Genomic DNA, 22,500 nt, shown 5'->3' with positions numbered 1-22,500 from the left:
GTGTTGACAGGCCGCAGTGGAGTGCAGGGTGCAGAGACGACAGGGGATCCTCTGCGCTGGCTAGAGCTGATGGACTGGGGATACGGGGTGGGTCCAAACAGCATGTGGGCAGAGCAGAGGGGCTGAAGGACAGTAGCAGAGGCAGGGCTGAGGAACTGGCTGACTGAGGAGGTGGGTGAGGGAGGCTGGGCGGGAATTCTTGAGATGAAGGAGACTCTGGAGAAGCTTGGGACACTGGAGAGACCAGGGGTGCTGGAGAAAATTCAGAATGAAAGTCAATCAGATTTACCTCAAATATCAAGCAGTTCCTCAAGATGTCCCCCAGAGGACCTCCTTTCTTCCACCGCGGCGGGGTGGTGGGCGGGTCTCCTTTCCCAGCCCTCTAGCTCCACGACGCACAATGTTGCTGGCTCACGCACCTGGTCAGACTATCACTGTGGTCCAGGCTCCAGGGCGATGACTCCTCTCAACTTCTACCTTGGTCTGCAACTCACTCGTGCTGGTCACGGTCGGTGGTGGATGGCTGGTCTCTGGCGGTGGTGGAGTGGGACTGGTAGTGCTGTCCTCCTCAGCCAGACCGATGGTAAATGGCGAGTCGTTGTTTATCAGTACCCACTCCACAAATGCGGCAAAATCCTCCTTGGAACCGCCCGCTGGATCGCGTGCCTTTGACCGCTCTGGGAAGTACGTCTGCCGTGCAAAGTCTAGAAAGTCCCGTGTATGCACTTCCAGCGGACGGTCTTCCTGCTCCAGGCATAGCAGCTGCACAGCAGGAAGGGCCATGATGGGCAGGGGGAAAAAGAAACAAAAAAAAGGGGAAAACAGTACAAAATTTGTATTGGTCGGTCGATCTGTTACAAACTTAGTGTTGATCAAGATTCACGAAGGCGAAGGAGAACTTGGAACAGGAACTTTAATGACAAAGACTCTCAGGAAAAAAACAGTATACGTAGACGTCGACCAACAAACACTGAGGGAGAACTGAAGACTAAATACACAGGGCTAACAAGGTGATTGACTAGACACAGGTGAATGACATTACTAATTAACAAGACACAGCTGGGACAAATTAACTAATGAGGGTAACCATGGGAACACAGGAGTGGTGGGAAAATGAACAAAAGTACAGTTGACAGAATCAAAAACACAACTGAAGCCAGACATACAAGTAACATAAATAGCTCTGGAAAAAAAATTAAGAGACCACTTAACATTTATTTAATTGAAACACGTAAAGGTCAGGAAATATTACTGATTACTTGGAGAAATATTCTGATAAATTATGCAGTGGAATATGTCACAGAAGTTCTGCTATATGCATTACAGTGCACACGTTATATACGGTATATATTGCTATGATTCATGACAAGAGCAATAATTCAAATCAGATCCACAAAATGATACATTAAGTAGCCTACATGTTGTTCATTAGAAATTACTACTTATGCGTAATGCAATAACATAAACACTGTAATAAAAAGCAGGACCTCCTCTTTCATCAGAACTAATACTAGACACAAATGGTCACAATGCCTTGATCAGTAACCATAACCCGAGAACGAACACCCTCTCAGGTCGACATTAGTGAAGAGAGAGATGGTGGGCCGTGGGGTTTTGAGGCACCAGATAAACATATGCTTTAAAACAATAGTTCGCTCAAATATTAAAAGTCTGTCATTATTTATTCACCTTTGTGTTATTCCAAATTCTTGCATGGAACACAAGGGAGTTACAGTATATCCAAGCTTGGAATGATTTGAGGGTGAGTAAATGATGACAGAATTGTAATTTTTTGTGTGAACTATCCCTTTCTTAAATGATACAAGAGAGTCATTCCAGATGAAACTAGAATATCTTGAAGGCCAGAGATTCGTCAAGAGAGAAAAAAAGGGGGGGAAACAACAACAGAGGTCTGGTGTGGTCAAAGACTCAATAAAAAGAAGTACACCGTTAGTTTAATAAAAAGAAAAATACAGAGAAGTCTTGCTGGTCCACAGGACCATTTTTAAACAGCCTCCACTTCAACCCTGAGCAACCCAGTTACATTCATTTCTTTTAAATATAAAAATGACATTTATTTCTTTCACTGATAAACTCTCAACAGATCACACACTTCGCAAACGCTGCTACCAGCTCCTTTCAACAACACTGGGGAAAATGCAAAGCAATTCCGTCTTTGATTCATATTAAAGAAACATTTCTACAATATCTACAAGGCATAAATTTGTTAGCATTTTCATAATAAGAGTATTTGTGAGAATAAGTGAGTTCTTAAAACAGCAATTTAGCTTAACAATGACCTTCAATGACTAAAAGAGTTCAAAGTCCAGTTTTCTGTCAGCTCGATGCAAACATAACATATTCTTTAAGGTCAATTAGCATGACAAAGCAACATAAAATAGAATAGATTCAATATTTACACACTTAACCAAATAATAAAAAATGCACTAAAATAAGTCAAGTTTCTTCATTGTATATGCCATTGTGGAAGAAAAAAAATCTGCATCCAAATATTCAGTGTGGTATCTACAAACTTGAACAGTTGTACATGAATGGAGTGTAACTAGTGTCCTGTTGAGTTACATGACATATTTATGCTGCAAATGAAATAAACTTGCATGGACAACATGATTGTAATGTATTACTGTGTTAACGCAGAAATGACGCCCCGAGTATTTGGATTGTGAACAGACTGAACTGAAGACTGAACGACCAACTGATTGACAGGTACGTTAAGCGCTAATGGTACTCAGACTGCCTACAGATCAATTTTACTCACACAGGTGATTTACCAGTAACATCTAGTAAACTAGTCTTTAGGTAACCTACAACTTCCCCTCTGGCAAAATCCGAAAAAATTGTTTTCGCTTGACAAATGATTAACGAAAAAAAAAACCTATACCTTCTCAATTCAATACATCCATCTGTCTGAACCAGGCGGAAAAATTCCTGATATACTAGTACATCGAAACTGGTAGCAGAATATGCTAATCAATAGCATCATAACTGAAAGTTAGTTTAGTTCTTGGCTGGGTGATTGTATAGCTTCACTTATCAAACCCTGAAAAATAAAGACAATAATGTCAAAGCTTGTGTGTGTATGCATTTATGTGCTTGTGTCTTTTGGTGAATGTAAGACCCACCCAAACTGTAGCTAAGTCAACACTGACACACACTCAACCTCAAACAAGGCTTGAATTAACTTAACTGACACTGAGAAAGACATTCAAGTGAATAATAATAGCGCTGACTTAAGCCCTGCAGTCTATTTCTGTGGTTAAATCATCCAATGAGGTCTTAAGTACTACCTGATAGACTGATATCATATCCTTATTACACGGTGCTCTAAAAAAATGTAATTCTGATTGGCCAATCTTTTCCTTGTCATGCAATCAAATCAATATTTTTATTGTAAGTAGCCGTGTAATAAGCGCCATAATGTACATTCAGCCGGTTACTATCGCTAATTAAACCCCTTTGTTTCAGGATCTGCATTTTTTTTGTGATAAAAGACGGCTGATTGTACATTATCCCGTACTTAACTGAACCGACATGAATTATATTTATCTTAGAATACATCTATGAACTGGATTAAAAAGCACAAACAGCTTAATGTTACTTTGTGACATAATAAAAACTACTCACAACTATTTGAACTGTTTGTTAGAAATTGTAAGGGATATATGTATAATATTCTGTTCAATGGGTTGCACTGTCCTAATATCCTATATCATGTGTTTTTGCATTTTTGTTCACTGGAAACTTTTCTCAGAAAATCTGATAGTGTCGGATTAACAATAGAAAGCAATGTACACAACAGTACAACCCACTGAACAGACTGTACTGTATGTCTACCATAAGATCCATGAAGATGGTGTTCTAGAGATATTGATACTGATGACGATACTGATTGGATACTGATGACGGATTAGTGTTAAAAGGTTCAAGAAAGGGGGGTCCTGTTAACTGAGGTCTGAAAATTTCACAAAAATGTGGAAGAATAGTATCGGACAGCGCTGAGAAAAAAACTACAAAACTAAATTTCAAGTAATCAAATCCAGATAAATAAATAAATTTGTTGAAGCAATACTTAACAATGATTGCGTCATTTGCATTTATCTACGTACTGGTCTCTGGGTGAACTTGGAGACATGGTGGCTATGCCCTCTCAATCTAGTTTAATACAATATAGATACATACTAAATGCATGGCTCTTTCTTTACATTGCGTCATAAGTACAAAACAAAAAAAAATCTTTACACATATGTTGTACCATGGACAAGGCAGATTAGAAATTTGAACCCCGCCATTCTGTGGGTGTTCTTAGCCCGGGTTTCACAGTGTGCTGTCCTCGAAACAATCTTTCAAAACATGGAGAGAAAAATAGAAACAACAAAACGGACTGGAGCTGGGACCGAAGATGACAGCAGTTATAAAGATTCCAGTTTGTTGATCTAGCTCCTGATAGACTGCGACACACGGTGAAGTTCCCAGCAGAGGGTTTAGTGGTTATTTTTCACTGAACTCAACAGTCTCCATTTTAAAAATCAAGGCACCTTTCCTAAAGGATGTGGTGGTGATGTCAGGCCATGTTTACTCTTGTTTAAAGGAATAGTTCACTCAAAAGCAAAATTTGGGCATTATTTTTTCACCTTTATGTCCTACTCTGGAAGAGAATTAGGCTAGACACAAGCTTGGCAAGAGGTGAGGAATGGCAAAATCAAGACCAGAATATTTTCATGGTCTTAGTCTTGGGAGCATTTGGACTTTGTCTTGACTCAGACTCAGACTCGACCCTCTTCAGGTCTTTGTCTTGACTCAAGTCTCGGTCTGAACTCAAATAAGCTGTTCTTGAATACGATATTGTTGTATGGCTTCAAAAGACTTGATATATAGTAGAGTCGTATTTAATACCTTCAAGTAGTTTTTTGTCCTTTTTGTAAACTGACAGCTGTGGTCTCTATGCAATACAGTTAATATGGCAAATACAAATTTCTCCTACTGCATTTTATGGAAAAAGACAGTCATATGGTTTTGGTACAATAACAGAGTGAGCAAATAACCTAATTTAATTTTCTGAGGTTAACTATTCCTTGAAGGACTGACATGTTACTTCTTAGTATGGCCAGTAGAGAGTGCTGCAGGTTATGTTTTGTGATGGGGAAGAACTAAACTAGAATTTAACACGAGGAAAAAAAGACCAAATGCTTTATGCTTGAGAGTTCTGGGCTCAAGACGCTGAGCGTATAAAAAAATTGTGTCTAAATATTCTAATGATTACAGGTGAAAAGGATAGAAAGCACAATTTTAACGGAAAAGTCTTTTCACAGTACTGAAACCACCAATCGGCTGTCTACATCTCACAGGACATTTTAGAATCAAACCTGCTTAATTTATGAAAGCAACACTTGCCATAGCTTGGTTGTTCCTGGTTCATGAGTGCAAAATCAAATCAAATATGTGATTTAAGAGTATTCTGCTGGTCTTCCCAAACCACTATCGCATCAGACCGCGGATCCTGAAAACTCCCTCCGGATGATTGTCCTGAGAACCTGCTCTGGCCACGGTCGAGTGTGCAGGTGGCTGAGAGGTTCATCACCAGCTAACACACAAGCTTTATTTCCTTTATTACTTGCTGGTCCTGTTTGTGTTTGTTGTTTTGATTTTCTCTCTTCTTGACAGAGAGGGGCTCTTCTCGCAGTGTGCTTTTCACCAGCCCAGAAGCACAGCATTACACAACAGCACACGCCGTCTTAGTGTTTTAGTATCTTTAGGCGGAATCAGGCATATGGAGGTCATAAGGCCACAGTGGTACAAGGGTGTTTAAGTTTGCAAGGCAGAACTCCTCTGTTCAGCGTGTAGAACTCCACCAACTGGATCAGGTCCGTGAATTTGGTGGCGCCATCGTCGAGGCTCAAAAACATTTGACCATCTTCTTCACACTGGAAAAGGGACAATTAGTCAGTAATTTATAAAACCATTGGTAACATTTTATAATAACTGCATGCTATGAAGCATTAGTTTGTTAATTCATCATTTATCAATTGTACACATTAATACACATTAATAAGCAGTAATAAAATAATACAATATTTCACAGTGTCAAAACTACCTCAGTACTAACTTTAGTAACTATATGTCTAAATAATTAGATGTATAAATGTACATTTAAATATTAATAATTTACTTACATTTTCTAAATGATCTTATGAACCACTGACAACTTCTAATTAACTGGTTTGTAAATAATGTAATACTTAATTTAGAAGTGATGAATTGATCATAAATAAAGTATGGAAATGCAATTATTAAACACATTATAGATATGCTTATAAACCAAGAATAAAGCATTTATAGCTGAATTTATAAACTGCTTATTAATGTCTATTAATGCTTTATAAATGATGAATTAACCATTTACTAATGCTTAAGTCAAGTCAATTCTGAATGCAATTCAAATACACAAAATACTCAGTTGTATTCTGCAGTCAGTTTTCTCTACTGGCGGAGCTACAGTTTGAAAAGATTCTTGCTGAGCATGTTAATTGAAGTCATGCTGACATGTTTACAGCCAGATACCTGATTAATAACACAGTTTAAAGGCACAACCTTTTGAAGTTTAACTCAATCACCCTCCTGGAGTATTGAGGATTGTTACAGGCACAGCAAAGCAAGAATGCATGTTATGTGCAGCAGGCCGTGCACTTTCAATGTAACGACCAATAATTTGTATCTGGAGAAGAGTGTTTTTTGCCTGTCACATTCATTCTCAGAAAGTTAAAAGGGGTTTTCAGTAAATCTAATGCATTTTCTTTTTGTTTCAAGGAATACTAGACAATATTTAAAAAAGTTCCATATGTGCATCATCATAGAAAGTTAATATGCTACAGGTTCTGAATGCAGGAAACTATAAAATCTCACCGGTAAAATCTGGAAATGTTTGATTTTCTGGTGGTGACACAGTGTAAGCACAAACGCCTTGGGATTGCTCTGGCTATCCCTCAAAAGAAACATTCTGTTGCAAAAAAAAAAATAAAAAATTAAGTGTAAGTATATTTGGCATAGTTAGAACAGAGAAGCATCCAGCATGTCTTTGAGAATAATTAATGAGCTATGATATGTACCCATCCACTCTGCCCTGCTGATGGATCATCTTGTGGGACTCCTCTCGTGAAATACGCCCATGAAACCACAGCTGAGTTCTGTGGATAACTGGATCAGAGGAGATACAAATGCCTTTAAGACAAGAATGATGGTGAGCAATTCTCTAGTGAATGCTGTGCACATTTGATGGCATCTTTCATTCAAAAGCATGCATTTTTTATATTATTCACATCCCTATATTGCAAGGATTTCATCTAGATTCTAACATTAATGAACTTTTCTTATTTAGACAATGTTTGATAGTAATGATTTTTAACTTTTTGTTTTAGATGTAGTTTTTCAACTTTACTTTAATTAAAGAAATAAATTATTTTAATTAGCATGGATGTCAAAATGCTCTAGAAAGTACCTCCACTTAATGATGAGGGGTGTAATGGGCTGGGGCTTCCTAAGATATTCATTCGCTGACTTCTCTTCTGAAAAAAGACAGACACAAAAACCATACGATCAATCAACTTTCTACATCATGCTACACTATATGGACAAAAGTATCAGGACACCTAAACATTACACCAACAGGGACTGTAATGACATTGCATTCTAAAAACATAGACCCCCCCCCCTTGCAGCTATAACAGCTTCCACTCTTCTGGGAAGGCTTTCCACCAGATTTTGGAATGTTTCTGTGGGAATTTGTGCCCATTCATCCAGTAGAGCATTTGTGAGGTTAGGCACTGATGTTGGACAAGAAGGCCTGGCTTTCAATCTCTGTTCCTGTTCATCCAAAAGGTGTTTGACGGGGTTGAGATCAGGGCTCTGTGTAGACCAATAAAGTTCTTCCACACCAAACTCATTCAATCATGTCTCATTCAATCAATACACTGGGAAGCTGTCATGATGGAACAGAAAAGGGCCTTCCCCAAACTGTTCCCACACAATTGGAAGCATAGCACTGTCCAAAATGTCTTGGTATGGAGAAGCATTCATATATATATTTGTTTTTTTTTGTTTTTTGTTTTTTTTTTAAAGTAAGGGGCCTAGCCCAACCCCTGAAAAACAGTCCCATACCTTTTCTCTTCTCCACCAAACTTACACTTAGCTCAATGCAGTCGTGCAGGTAACGTTCTTCTGGCATCCGCGAAACCCAGACTTGTCCATCAGACTGTCCAACAGAGAAGCGTGATTCGTCACTCCACAGTTCAGGTTTCCACCGCTCCAGAGTCCAGTGGCGGCATGCTTTACGTCAATCCATCTGACGCTTGGCATTGCACTTGTTGATGTGAGGCTTGCATGCAGATGTTTGGCCATGGAAACCCATTCCATGAAGCTCCCGCCTCACAGTTTTTGTGCTGATATTAATGGCAGTTGAATTTTGGTACTCTTTATCTATGGAATCAGCAGAGCATTGTTGACTTTAACGCACCATGTGCCTCGGTGACCCCACTCTGTGACTTTACGCTATCTTCCGCTACATGGCAGGGATAAAATTTCACGAGCTGACTTATTGCAAAGGTGGCATCCTTTCAAAGTACTATGCTTGAATTCACTGAGTTCTTCAGAGCGACTCATTTTTTCCACAAATGTGTGTATATTCAACTGCATGGCTAGGTGCTTGATTTTATAGACCTGTGGCAATTGGTCTGATTAAAACACTTAAATTCAATAATTAAGAGGTGTGTCCCAATACATATTGTCTATACAGTCAAATGTGATTACAAGTTGAAACGGTATTTCAAATATGCTATTGACAAATTTTCAATTTTATTACTGATGGAAAATGTTGCACTAAATAATTTAATCTGTGATGTACTGGAAAACACTGTTTAGATACATTAATGATATCTTCTGTCATCCATCCAGATAATCATAAAATGTCATGTACTATATATATATACTTACTGGCCACTTCATTAGGTATATCTGCTCAACTGCCCGTTAATGCAAATAAATAATCAGCCAATCACAATCACAACTTGAAGCATTTAGGCATGTAGACATGGTCAAAAAAATCTGCTGAAGTTCAAAATGAGCATAAGAATGGATAAGAAATGTAATTTAAGTGACTTTGAATGTGGCAGAATGTGGTTGGTGCCAGAATGGCTGGTCTGAGTATTTCAGAAACTGCTAATCTACTGGGATTTTCTAAAAAAAAAAGAGAAAATATCCAGTGAGCAGAAGTTCTGTGGGCGAAAATGCCTTGTTAATGCCACAGGTCAGAGGAGAATGGCCAGAATGGTTCGAGCTGATAGAAAGGCAACAATAACTCAAATAACCACTCATTACAATCAAGGTTTGCAGAAGAGCATCTCTGAACTCACAACACATCAAACCTTGGAGCATTTGGGCTACAGCAGCAGAAGACCACACCGGGTACCTCTCAAGTCAGCTAAGAACAGAAAATTGAGGATACAATTCACACCAGCTCACCAAAATTTGACAATTGAAGATTGGAAAAACCATTGCCTGGTCTGATGAGTCTTGATTTCTGCTGCGACATTCAGATGGTAGACTCAGAATTTGGGGTAAACAACATAAAAGCATAGATCAATCCTGCCTTGTATCAACAGTCCAGGCTGCTGGTGGTGGTGTAATGGTGTGGAGGATAGTTTCTTGGCACACTTTGGCCCCCTTAGTACCAATTGAGCATTGTTTAAACGCCACAGCCTACCTGAGTGTTGTTACTGATCATGTCAATTCCTTTATAACCACAGTGTACCCATCTTCTGATGGCTACTTTCAGCAGGATAATTCACCATGTCACAAAGCTCAAATGATCTCAAACTGGTTTTTGAACATGACAATGAGTTCCCTAAACTCAAACGGCCTCCACAGTCACAGATCTCAATCTATCTCCGATAGTGCACCTTTGGGATGTGGTGGAACGGGAGATTCACATCATGGATGTGCAGCTGACAAATCTGCAGCCACTGTGTGATGCTATCATGTCAAAATGGACCAAAATCTCTGAGGAATGTTTCCAGCACCTTGCTGAATCTATGCCACAAAGAATTAAAGCAGTTCTGAAGGCAAAAGGGGGTACTAGCAAGGTGTACCTAAAGTGGCCAGTGAGTGTATACACACAAATGAATAACTTAATAATCAAAACAAAAATAATTTGAACTGACTCTCCAGGCATGTCCCTCCTCCATGGCAGCACTCTGAGCCTCCAATGGATTGTCAATCACTCTGCCTATCGTCCCTGAGAAATCCATGGCAACCAGAGAGTTCTCTGAGACACTCCGCTGGAAAAAAAAAGATCAGAAGCAACAATGACTTTGTTTGCAATATTACAGATGTGTTACCTTTTGATAATTACTTGGTCATTACCTAGTCTTCATGTCCTAAACCAGTAAGTAATGTAATAATCAAAACATTTAAGCATAACATAAACAAGGATGGATTGTTGGTTTGTATGCTAAAAAAATAAGTGTCTCTAACTCAGAATCGTTTTGCATCTCATTGTCAGAATTGCATAATATCCATAGGACAAGCTGAAAAAATAACTTCACTGCCAACACTTGAACAATCATTCCATAATGTGACATCATGGCCCACATACTGACACATGTGTGATTAATGCTCCATCTGTGAGGTAGAGAGGAAGAGAAAGGGAATGCAGGAGTAGGTTAAAGGGAGCGGGAGTCTTACCACAGGTGCTGAGAAGTGTGAAAGCATCGTTTTTCGCTGCTGGGGGATCTTGTAATTTTGATAGAGTAAAATTCCATACTATAAGGAAGAAAAAAAAGTGTTAAAAAGTAAAAAAAAAAATAATGATAATCTTTGACAAAACACTAAAATAAAACATAATACAAATGTAAAGATCAGTTTATTGCATTTCAAATTAATCATTATGGTGCGTTCACACCAAACGTGAATGAAGCGTTATGCGCGAGTGATTTACATGTTAAGTCAATGCAAAGACGCACAAAGACATTCTGCGGCGCGTTTCACGCAAATGAGGCGCCGGGAATGACGTGATTCGTGCAAATGACAGCGCAAATTGACAGTTGCGGGCGTTTCACGCGTGTAACGTGTGATTTGCGTGAATAGCGCAAGTTGAAAAATCTGAACTTTGGCGGATATTCGCGCCGCGTTAACCAATCAGGAGCTTGCTCTAGTAGTGACAACAATGAGGACAAAATCATATGTGGATACCCGGAGCTGTACGATACATCTTCGTACTTTATAGAAACAGGAATAAAAAGGATCTTGCTTGGAAGAAAGTGAGTGAGGAGGTTGAACAATCTGGTAAACTGTAAAAATGCTCTTTACTCAATTTGAGCTGAGACTACAAGCAAGCTAAAGCCAGCAAATTGAGCTTATTCGCCGTATTTTAAAACAATCCATGTCAGCCATTTCACAACGAGACTGGAGCCGCCTGGCAGAATCCCCTTCCACGCGAATTCAGTCTTTTGTGAAGTGAATCTCACGCGCCATTGAAGCAAATTTCACACGCCAATAAGCGAGTAAACTCAAAATGTTCAAGCGTCCAACTATGCGTGAATAGCGTGACTTATTCGTGCAAGTCGCATCTGGTGTGAACGCAGTTACACACTCAAAGTTTAATGATGCTTTCTGAATTCAATGTTCCAAGATTTTCTCCTCAAATATACTTTAGTGAGAGCAGCATTAGTATAAGTGTTTGTTACACATCATCATGACTTTTATTTTAAATAAATTTTGTATTTTTTCTTTCAGCACACAATGTTATAACATACAACATATATGTATGGTGCACAGAACATCACTGCAGTTATACATGCTCCAGATCAGTCAAAGAATATTAGCCATAGGTTCTATATTAGCCAGAGAAACCTGAAGGGTTCTAGATCAGCGAATAAGAATGCAGGTTCCAGAATATCTAAAGGCGCATTCACACCAAGGATGATAACTATAAAGATAACGATAAAGATATAGTCCTAAAAATCGTTCTCAATATTAAAGAATAGCACACCACAGAGTCCACACCACAGCTATAACGATAACGGAACAGAGAAACAATATAGTTGGAATCACTTTCAGAACTATTTTTTTCCAGCCAATTTTTTTTGACAGCCAATCAGAATCAATCCTGATATAACAAGCTCAATCATTTAAAGCAACAGACAAGTACGCGCTTAGAATAAACAGAACAATATAATTTGCTGGTGTGGACTCCAATATTGTCATCGTTATAGTTATCTTTAAAGTTGTAGTTGTTGGTGTGAACGGGCCTTAAGGAAAGAGTGCAGGTTGAATACCAGTCAGGGAAAGGATGTGGGTAAAGGTCAGCCTAAAAAAGGATATGGGTTCTAGATACGGGAAAAGGCTCTGGTTCAAGATCAGCAATGGAGCGTGTGCAGGTTCTAGACAAGGTATACATTTTAGAATAGCCAGAGAAAGGTAGGTTGCAGATTAGTCAGGTAAACCGAGTAGTTTCTATATCAGGGAAAAAAACTGATTCTAGATCAGGCAAGGAAAGGCAGTGGGTTCTCGATTAGCCTGGAAAAAGGTGGGGGTTCAATATTGCAGGTTCTAGATCAGTCAAAGAAAAATACAGGTTCTAGGTGAGTCACAAAAGACTATGAACAAGACTATGTCAAGACTATGACTATGTTCCAAATGAACAACTGGAAAGGGTGTTAGAGATGTTCCAGATCAGTCAGGGAAATTATGCAGGTTCTATATCAGTCAAGGAAAGGGTATACGTTTTAGATCAGTTAGGGAAATTGCCCAGGTTCTAGATTAGCCTGGAAAAGGCAGAGGGTTAAATTGCAAGTTTTAGATCAGTCAAGGAAAGGGTGCAGGTTCTAGATCAGTCAGGGAAAATTGTTGTTTCTAGCTCAGTCACAAAAAAATGACTCAGGTTCCAATTTAACCACGGAAAGGGTGTAGGGAGGTTAGAGAGATGTTCCAGATCAGTAAGGTAATTGCACAGGTTCTAGATCAGTCAAGGAAAAGTGTATGGGTTCTAGATCAGTCATGGAAATTGTAGATCAGTCAATGAAAATGTGTGGGTTCTAGATGAGCCACGGAAAGGGTGCATGTTCTAGATCAGCCAGGGAAAGGGCAAAGGTTCATCCGCCAGTCAAAAGGGGTTCCACTACCAACCTTAAAGAGTCTGAAGGCCGTCATCCAGCATGTTCTGCTCTGCTCATCCTCAGCACACAACATCCTCAGTTCTTTCACTTCATTCCGTACTTTGTTAGGCTGCAAATTAAAATAATGCACAACATTAATGAAAGCGTACAAAATTAACCAAAAATTAACTGAGATGATCAATTGTGCTTTTCTGCCTTAGACAGAATCAAATGATCAATCAAATGATCAATTTGTGTTGAATGCTTAACATTTTACTTTTTAACATTTATCTACTTTCGCTTATCAAGAGTTCCCATAACAGACCACATAAACTTACTTTTATGCAGAATTCAAAGTCAGTCGGTGCATTGTGCAGCTTTCTCCCTGTTATAACTGTAAAGACATTGCTGTCATCCAGGTCTGCTAGTAGCTGTAAATGCCTGGGCTCCTGTGAAAGATCAGCCAACAGCTCATGTCATTTAATGGATAAGGAGGGGAGAGGGCACTAAAAGAGCACTCAGAAACGGGGGAGGGGTCGGATCGAGCCAGCACCTGATGGCATTAACAAAGGCTTGTACATGATGTAGACTAGTGAAACTTTTATACTTTTATACAAAATAGGTGATCATAAGTAGTTAATTTTCTAGAAAGAATTAAAAAAAAATCACCTTTGATGTTCCTTTTGTTGAGAAGTACAATCCTGACCGTCTTAAAAACACATACAGTTTCTTCCATGATTTCCTGCCCATCTCTTTCACATACAAATATCCCTGGATCTCAGGACAACTGCTGGAGTTTAAAAAGTTCTGGAGATAAAAGAAGAGATACTTAAAAATTCAGTAAAACAAACAGTCAGCTACGATTTTAGGTAGAGGATGGTTTCTTTTCAGTGTAAACTATTCACTACCAAAAAAGACCAAGGAAGGTTGTGGGGTACTTAGCTACACTTTGATGACAAATTCATTCCCAGAAAAAAAGTTAAATCTGAATAAACCCATGTATATTTAGGATAAAACAATTTTTGTAAAAAGATTCATCCATAGTGCATTTACTGTTTAAGTGTTTGGCATATCTTAATTCAGCTAAATCAGCTAGTTTACAAGAGAGGGACTTATCTTGTAAAAAGTCAAAAATGTATGGGCTGATGTTGGATCAGTGGGTGATGGGAAAGAGAACACATGCCTATGTTGTACCTGCAGGAGTTGAGATGGGGGGATGGTCCCATTGGCCTCCTGACACCAGGCAACCATTTGCTCTGGGAAGAAGTTCTGTCGAAAAAACATGTTTTAGCTCACTACATGCATATCAAGGTAGTATATTGAAATTAATATGCCTTTGTAAATTTTCAGAACAGTCATTCCAAACTAAATCCTTATAATTTCTAATGAAATTAAATACAACAACCATTTGGCAGAGACACTTTTTACTGCACTACCTTCCATATTGAATATAATTTAACACTTAATTACATTAAAAATGTAGAACTGTATACTTTTACTCAAGTAAAAGTAATTAAAAGTTTAACTTGAGTACAAGAAAGTACTAAATTTTTTATGTAATTAAGTATTAAAGTTAAAAAAATCATTTTATTTATGAAATGTAGTGCAGTGCAGTAAAAAGTATTACATTATATATTATGCTTTGAAATGTAGTGAAGTAAAAGTTTTCCAAAGAAAAACACTGATAAAGTATATATACTAAAAAATGTACTTGAGTAGAAAGTAAAAATACTTCACTACTGTCCGCCTCTCCCATTTAGTCTAAACTACATAGCTATTTGAGCCATATGAATTCAATGTTAAATAAGATTAATATTAGTATCACGCAAAGTTCATCTCTATAGCTCTGAAATAGTGACCATAACTGCTTATGCAATAAAAAAAGCCTCATAATAATGCAATATAACAATACGAAAATATCTATGATTAAAGACATTCATCTGCTTGTAACATTTTGCTTCTACACATAGAAAACAAAGGGAAAGGTTTTGTAATGACTGCTTAAAAAGGCCTGTCTTTGTGGTTAAGGTGGATGAAAGAAAATAGCAATTATTCAAAATTATTCTAAAAGCTCCTTGTTCCAAAAACCCACAAAACAATAGAGTATTATATAATCATTTAAAAACATAAGCCTGCCACCCATTGACTTTCTTCTAATGATTTTCTACTGGCATAAGTCATTTCGGGAAATTCGGGCCAAAGCGCTGTATAGCTTAGAAAAAAATTATCAGCTAATATTATTGGCAGTGTAGAGCCATATTAAATGATTAGCTAACATAAATGAAGTTTTCATGGCATTTCTAAACAACTGATTGTAGCCTACATCAATGATCTGCTATGTACTATATGTCTAGTCAAGTCTCCTTTATTTAGATTGTTTCAAAGCAGCTTTACAGTGAAAACAAGACAATGATTTAATAATGCGAACAGAGTTCATTTCGGCTGTAAAGCAGCTCTGACAAAAAAAGTGTAATTGTTCATAAGGGATAATATACAGTCAGTCTTTTATTACTGCAAAATAACTGCCAACAGTGTGCTGTGTCTTGCATCACCCTGAAGGGTTTTGTTTTGTTGTTGTTTGTACAGTCATTTTTGAATTACATTGTGTCTTTTTACAATGTTCCTTCTCAAATAAATAATAAATGAACATGGAATATTGATGTGAGTTTAAATAATTTTATTATGTGAGAAGAAAGAGCCCGTGGAGAGATATAAAACTAGCAGAGGTGTAGCCTACTAAAATAGTTTTTGCTGCTTGTACAAATTGCTTAATTAAAATGAGCTAAAGCAACACAATTGCTATATATTTTGTCCTAACTTAATTTGACTGTGTTCAATCCACTTAAATGTATGCAAAATTGAAGTTTACTTAATCAGTTTGTGTTGAGATTACATGAATGATTTGTAACTGAAACTGGGCAGGGCTTGTTAGTTCCCAGCATGCTTTATATGGCTAAATCAAGAGAGAGTAAATGTTGTTATTTTATTTATAAAATTGTTATTTTGTGTATTTTTAAACAAGATGAGAAAAGGGGGAGACTTGATAGTGTTCAATTATGTTAGAATTAGTAGAACAATTTAAATTACAGTGGCTTACCATTGTGGAGAAGAGTGGATAATTTGCTTAGGCTGTCATGCAGATAATGTCACGACTCCTTAGCTATAGGAACTTTTAATGCTTAGCATTTAAGATGCTAATATGTGTTATTGCTAGCTATTGCTAGTTGTAATAACTAGCTAGTGCAGTGTTATAATTCAGTTGTGACATTAAAATACATTACATTAAATTGGATGAATGAATATAATGAAACTGAATGCCTGAATCATGTCAGGGAGCCATATAAAACTCACTTTGAGACTCTCTTAAGATGACTTCATTCTATGATGTTGAAGTTAAATGTGTCCGCATACAGATGCAATGCTAGTGAGCGAACAATCATGGATGAGACAAATGGATGGAGAAACTGTGAAACTAACTACCACATGACAGAAATTTTGAGGCGGACAATTTTTTTTACAGCCTAGCATGAGAATCTTATCTGATATCATTTGGTTTATATATGTTTTATGGGGTGTAAATGGAATGCAATTTGATCGGTCAAGGCGCAAACACAGACTACGTAAATAGGCCCAAAGAAAATGTTACCAAAGATTATATAGTTGAGAGCGTACTTGTGTTACTGCATTTCAAAAGTGTCAAGGGCTGAAAAAAAAAAAAAAAATTCTTACATTTAAAGCACAGATTTCCCTCCCCTCTCTGTCTCCAGCTGAATTTACAAGAGGACTGAATGTTCGTGAAAGTGTTTGATTTCCAGACCAAATAGTAAGAGGCATGGGTTTCATTTGGATTGTGTGTGAGAGAGTGTGAGAGCAGCTCACTGAGCTGGAAGCATGTCACTTGATATCTGCATCTACCAAGTAAGACTGAAAACAGTCCATTAATGTGAGGAACTTTCCTTCAGCGATAATCCGTGTCATGTTACTTATGTACCTGCTGACACCTGCTCTAAGAGAAGGAAATAAAAATAATCTACAATCATCTTAACCTAATTATGAAATAGCTCATGTGAGGTCTTGGATTAACTTACCAAAGGATTTTTAAAGAATTCATATTTGGCATAGTTCTTCCTGAAGAGAAATTTACTTTCACTGGTCATTGACGTCTGCACTTGGACAACCAGTTCATGGTCTTCTAAACATCGTTCTGTGGATTGATGGAGGGGGAGGAAGGCATAATTAGGTCGCACACACTGCATTCACTTCAAAATCTTATGAAAAGGTCTGTGTGTAAAGACATATGACAAAAAAGTGCATCATGGTAACCAAAGACTCAAATGTGCTGTAATATTTGCATCTTGAATGACATAATTTTCTGTTACCATTCATCCAGGCAGACAAAAAATAAACAGGGTGAGTGATCCCTGCCTGATGAAAAGAGAGTTTGTCTGGACGAGAGAACCTAGCCCCCGCCCCCAACACCACCTCTCTCTCCCCACCCCCCATTCAGCTTATCCAGGGACTTACTGTCTAAAAAACCCTCCATTTGATCCATGTATATATCGATCTCTATTTAGATCTGTTTCTCTGCCTTTCTCAAAATATCTCTTGGTCTCAAGGATGGTATAGAGCTAATGCTGCCCATGACCGCTCAAAAAATGGACCCTGAACAGCTCATATGGACATATGTTCTTTATCCAACTGATATGGTCAGAGTGCTTGTTTAGCGACAGGAAGCTATGGAGGGATCAGTTCCACCCACCCCACAAACATCCTTACCAATATACAGAGTGAGAAGAGTAAGAGATGGATGAAGAGAGAAAATAACACAATTAAAGTTTGGTAAAAAGCAGAAGAAACTATGATGTTTTATAGAAAGTGAAACCAGAAAAGAAGTGCTTCTAAAAAGCAATTTCGGACCCACTTTATATTAGGTGGCCTTAACTACTATGTCCTCACATTTAAATTAATCATTTGATTCAATGCACTTATTGTGTACATTCATGTTTTTATATTGTACTTACATTTTAAAAATGACCTGCATGTAATTACATCTGCAATAATTTCTGTAGTTACATTTATAATGACACTGTTGACACTTCCCTTACACCTAACCCTACCCTTAAACCTACCCATACCACCACACCTGTCCCTAACTTTACCCGTATCCCACCTAAATATCAGCAAAAGTGTTTTGCAATACAATATGAACACAATAAGTACATTGTACTTATTTTTTGATGTAAGTTCATAGTAGTTAAGGACACCTAATATAAAGTGGGACTGCAATTTCTAATTGAAAAACACAATTCGATTATGGCAGAATTTTTTTATTAACCAAACTGAAGCAATTCTATAATTTTTTACACTTTTGTATTTTTAATTAACCAAAATGTGCTTCATGTGGTAAAATCTAAATTAGCTATAATTATTAAAATTTGTTTTATTTTTCACACACAGCAAATGTACATGTTCACAATAATATAGTGCACGAGTCATGTGAACATTTTAAAGATTGTTTTAGTGCATTTGTGTATTGTTTGAAGCTTGAAAACATAATTTAAAAAATCTCCTTTAATGTGCCATGAAAGGATGTGTTTTATGGTTTCGAAACAAAATGAGGGTGAGTGAACTATTCTTTTATGGTAAGAACCACACATTTTCACTTGTTACAGTGCATACAAAAATCATACGCTTCTTTTTCCACAAAATTGTATTTCTACAGTCACTGTATCTAGAAAGCATAGCAATTATTTAGCGATTATAACATCCAATCACAACAGTTTTGTATGTGTATCAATTTATGCACACTTTAATCCACTTTACGGCAAATCTGGTTTATGACTTTTCCTCACAACACATCCATCTTGAAATGACGCTTTGAGATACAGAAGTACTCAGGAGTGACAAGCTTTTCCATCATTCCGCCGTTCAATATTTGGCTTAGTAAGAACAGAGTCCGGCATTGCAGAGAGATGATGTCATGCTTTCGCTCAACCGCACTTCACACTATTCTAGCAGAGTGGATCCATAACAAATGAGGAACGGACCTGCTTTGACATTTTAAATGCAGCCTGTGTTTCGCATATAAGCGTTTGTCCAAACTGAGAGACATTCAACTTTGTTTTAAAATTAGCATGTGTGTTGATACTGTTGTACAATGTAGAAAAAGTGAATCAGACATTAATTCGATTTTTAAAAAAATTATTATTAATATAAATGTTTCTGGGATACCAAAAATTGACCAAAATACACAAAATATACACGTGCATATCAACGAGTTAAGTGATTCAAGGATAGACATGAAACGGCTCTTTTAATTCATTCAATAAATAATATAAAACTACATAAATTATTCTTATTAACTGACCAAAGTATTACAAATGTGAGAAGGAAAAAATATTTATGTTAATTACGCTATAGTATTATAAATGACTGTTCTACAGTCTACACACAGCTAATGTAATTATTAAACAAATATTCCAAGACTCTCCTTTCTTATGTGTAGCATTGAAATGTGTAGAATTGATTTATTTTAGTGAATCAGTTCATTCTGACAAATCAGTTAAAAAAAACTACAATTCACTGTCTGACCAGAGTTATTTCTCAGCAAAATAATCTTTGTGAGGTATTTTTATGTTTTTTTTTTGTTTAGTGTATGATGCTGTCACCATTTTTACAACTTAGATATGAAAATGTATGTGATTTTATAGTTCTATTAGTTATTATTTAGGAGTATATTATCTTAACAATTGAATGCTGTCCCCTAGGCTTTTGTATCAGATAAACACTGCTATGATTACAAAAATATTGGATAGTTATATAGGTAAAACATTTATTACCCCCTTTAATAACTGAAATGTAGTTAGCAACTTTTTTATTAACATCTTGTAATGTAGCTGCCTACTAGTTAACTGACTTTAGTTTAACCACTTCAAATTATGAGTAGGCGACATCTTTTTGCAAGCTACAGTTTCAAAATTCCCCTACATTTACCCTAATTCCCTAATCATCTGTTGTATCCTCACACTCATTGGGAAACTGAAAGTAAAATAGAACATTGAAAGAACGACGAAAGAATGATGATACAGAGAAAGGGAGCAGGATGTCCGTTGAAAATAAAAAGAAAACCATTTGTTTGCCAAACAAAACAAATAGTTGGGATGGAAAACGGAATCCTGTCCAGACCACGTACTCGGGTGGCTGAACTTTCTGTACGACTCGTTGCCCTGGGATGACTTTAGTTCTACTAGCAAAACCCTTACGTTCAAGCCACAGGTTATTCGAGGTAACCAATTAACACACAGCATGAGTTAGCCAAGAGATTTGCCCACACCGTCCACTCTGACAACAACCTTCAACGTCAAAAACCTACTGAGCATGTTTGAATTTAAAGAGCTAAGAGCAAAAACAGTAGTTCTCAACTGTTGGGAGTCGCAGGTCCGTTCTGAAATGTTCGTAGACAGCGGGGAAAAAACAATGCTAACTACAAATAATAGAATGCAATTACTAGAGCGGCAAAATCAGTTGGCTTAACAACATTTGGTGGGAGGAAACACTTCCCAAGGCTATGTGCCCCATCCAAGTCTATGGTATTTAGGCACAAATTAATCAGTCACTTGCTAGAAGGCAACATGCATAGAGTGACATGCCCTCATTCTGAAAAAAAAACCCCAGCAGAACTATGCAAGGTAACAGAAAATATGATTCAAACTACTTTCCATATGGTTTAAAATGCAAATAAACATAGTTTGTGCTGACCATGATGCATTCTGTGCTGTGAATTTTTTACTAGAGATAGAATGAAACCATCTAGTATGATAAACAGCTTTGGTAAACATAAAACACAAGACAAAACTACAAATGACAATGCCGTGATCGACTAAACTACCAGAACCAGTACCAGCTCTACTCTTGGGCAACCTAACTTCCTGTTATGTCTCTCTGTGAGACGGGATTTCCCCCCGGCGACCGTTAATCAATTACTCTCAGCCCGAGGACATAAAAGGATGAATCAAGGAAGTCTGTCTTCTTCTCTTACATGGTCATCATTGATTTCAACTCCAGCACAAAAGACCCTGTAATTACTGCATCTAAAGTGGTTGACACACACACAGACACATTAAAACGGCTCTATAAATTCACTCGCTCCCCTCTAGCCTAGAAAACTAGCAAGCCAGTTACCGAGTCCCAGGGATGGATGATGCTCCACAAGCGCCCAACTGTTATCGTCCACACAATGGTTTTTATAGACGAGAAACTGGCACAGGTCTCGCGCCGTCATGTCGGCTGGGATCTCCACCATCTTTCCCATCCCGTCCTCGCTGAAGATTTTTATGATCTGAAATAGATGAAAAAATCATATATTACTTAGATATGATGTCGAGAAAGAACAAAAAACTATTTCAAGTTTGGAAAAACACATCTACACATGGGTAAATTTTACTGCGTCACAGGTCAATTTTATTTTCAGGGCCCCAATGGAAATAAAACAAACATTACATAGTGCTACACAACAACCTTTAGGAGACATTAGGATACTGTATCTTTACACAAAAAAGAGAATATCTGAAATTATACTAAGGCTTTGACCCAGAGTGTAAATCTAGGTTTTTTCACATCCAAATTCCATGTCTAGACTACATCCTTGCTAATACGAATAGGAAAAACTGAAGAGAAATGTTTCATTTGAAATAGTTTGGCGCTCGACACTGAATGAGCCCTGTGTCATTGTTTCCCCTTCATCGCTCACATACTAGCTTTTCTCGAAAATTCTCTATTCCTATTTGCATCACATCATCCATTCTGAGATCTTTCGTACATTCTCTCACCCAGCATAAACCTGTTATGCCAACCTTTACAGCTTTTCCACCACATTTACTCTGGCGAATTCCATAATTCACTTAAACTGTGGATGTAACAGTTCCCGTCACACTCTATTTTAGATTTTCCATTTCATTCTACAGGTTCTATTTCTCACCCCACTACAGATGGACACCTACTCCCCAGAATCGTTCAGTCGCCTAGGGGGAGAGGGACTCAAGAGGAGCTGTGCGTTTGGGGCTGAGGAGAAATCTTACCTCCCCAGGCCTGAGCAGGCAACAGTCTGGAGAACACGATGGCATTTTCCCCAGCAGCCTGTGTCCTCCTCCACACACTGAGAGACGAACCCGCTCCCCGAATGTCTCCACAACTCCACAAGAGAGAAAAAATGACCAAAAAAATGGGGAAAAGCAGTTCCGATGCTTCGCAGATGCTTCTTCCTGTCAGAGGCTCAGCGTATCCTACCTGTCACAATCTCCCTCCTTCTCTTTCTCTCTCTGTCTAGCTTTGGCGCAGG

At 37.8% G+C, this 22,500-nt stretch overlaps 1 protein-coding gene across 4 annotated transcripts in view; it reads right to left on the bottom strand.

Annotated features, from left to right (window-relative positions):
* Nucleotides 1–1,939: 1,939 nt before the first annotated feature.
* The window catches only part of grb10b (growth factor receptor-bound protein 10b), a 144,262-nt gene continuing 123,701 nt past the window's right edge, over nt 1,940–22,500 (bottom strand). For 2 of the 4 annotated variants that reach the window (XM_079837494.1, XM_079837495.1), the window contains exons 6-17: nt 21,345–21,501; nt 17,252–17,367; nt 14,358–14,432; nt 13,833–13,970; nt 13,502–13,612; nt 13,195–13,293; nt 10,753–10,830; nt 10,230–10,346; nt 7,514–7,580; nt 7,125–7,212; nt 6,922–7,015; nt 1,940–5,942 (exon numbers count right to left, since the gene is read on the bottom strand). In XM_079837494.1, the coding sequence (XP_079693620.1) occupies nt 5,796–5,942; nt 6,922–7,015; nt 7,125–7,212; nt 7,514–7,580; nt 10,230–10,346; nt 10,753–10,830; nt 13,195–13,293; nt 13,502–13,612; nt 13,833–13,970; nt 14,358–14,432; nt 17,252–17,367; nt 21,345–21,501 (1,287 nt within the window). In that variant the 3' untranslated portion in view covers nt 1,940–5,795. Of the gene's footprint in view, nt 5,943–6,921; nt 7,016–7,124; nt 7,237–7,513; nt 7,581–10,229; nt 10,347–10,752; nt 10,831–13,194; nt 13,294–13,501; nt 13,613–13,832; nt 13,971–14,357; nt 14,433–17,251; nt 17,368–21,344; nt 21,502–22,500 lie in introns of all 4 variants that reach the window. The other 2 variants (XM_079837492.1, XM_079837493.1) reach the window with 1 other exon arrangement.

Source organism: Gobio gobio, assembly GCF_949357685.1.
Source record: "Gobio gobio genome assembly, chromosome: 15".
Classification (NCBI taxonomy): domain Eukaryota; kingdom Metazoa; phylum Chordata; class Actinopteri; order Cypriniformes; family Gobionidae; genus Gobio; species Gobio gobio.
This window is presented reverse-complemented; position numbering and strand designations above follow the sequence as displayed.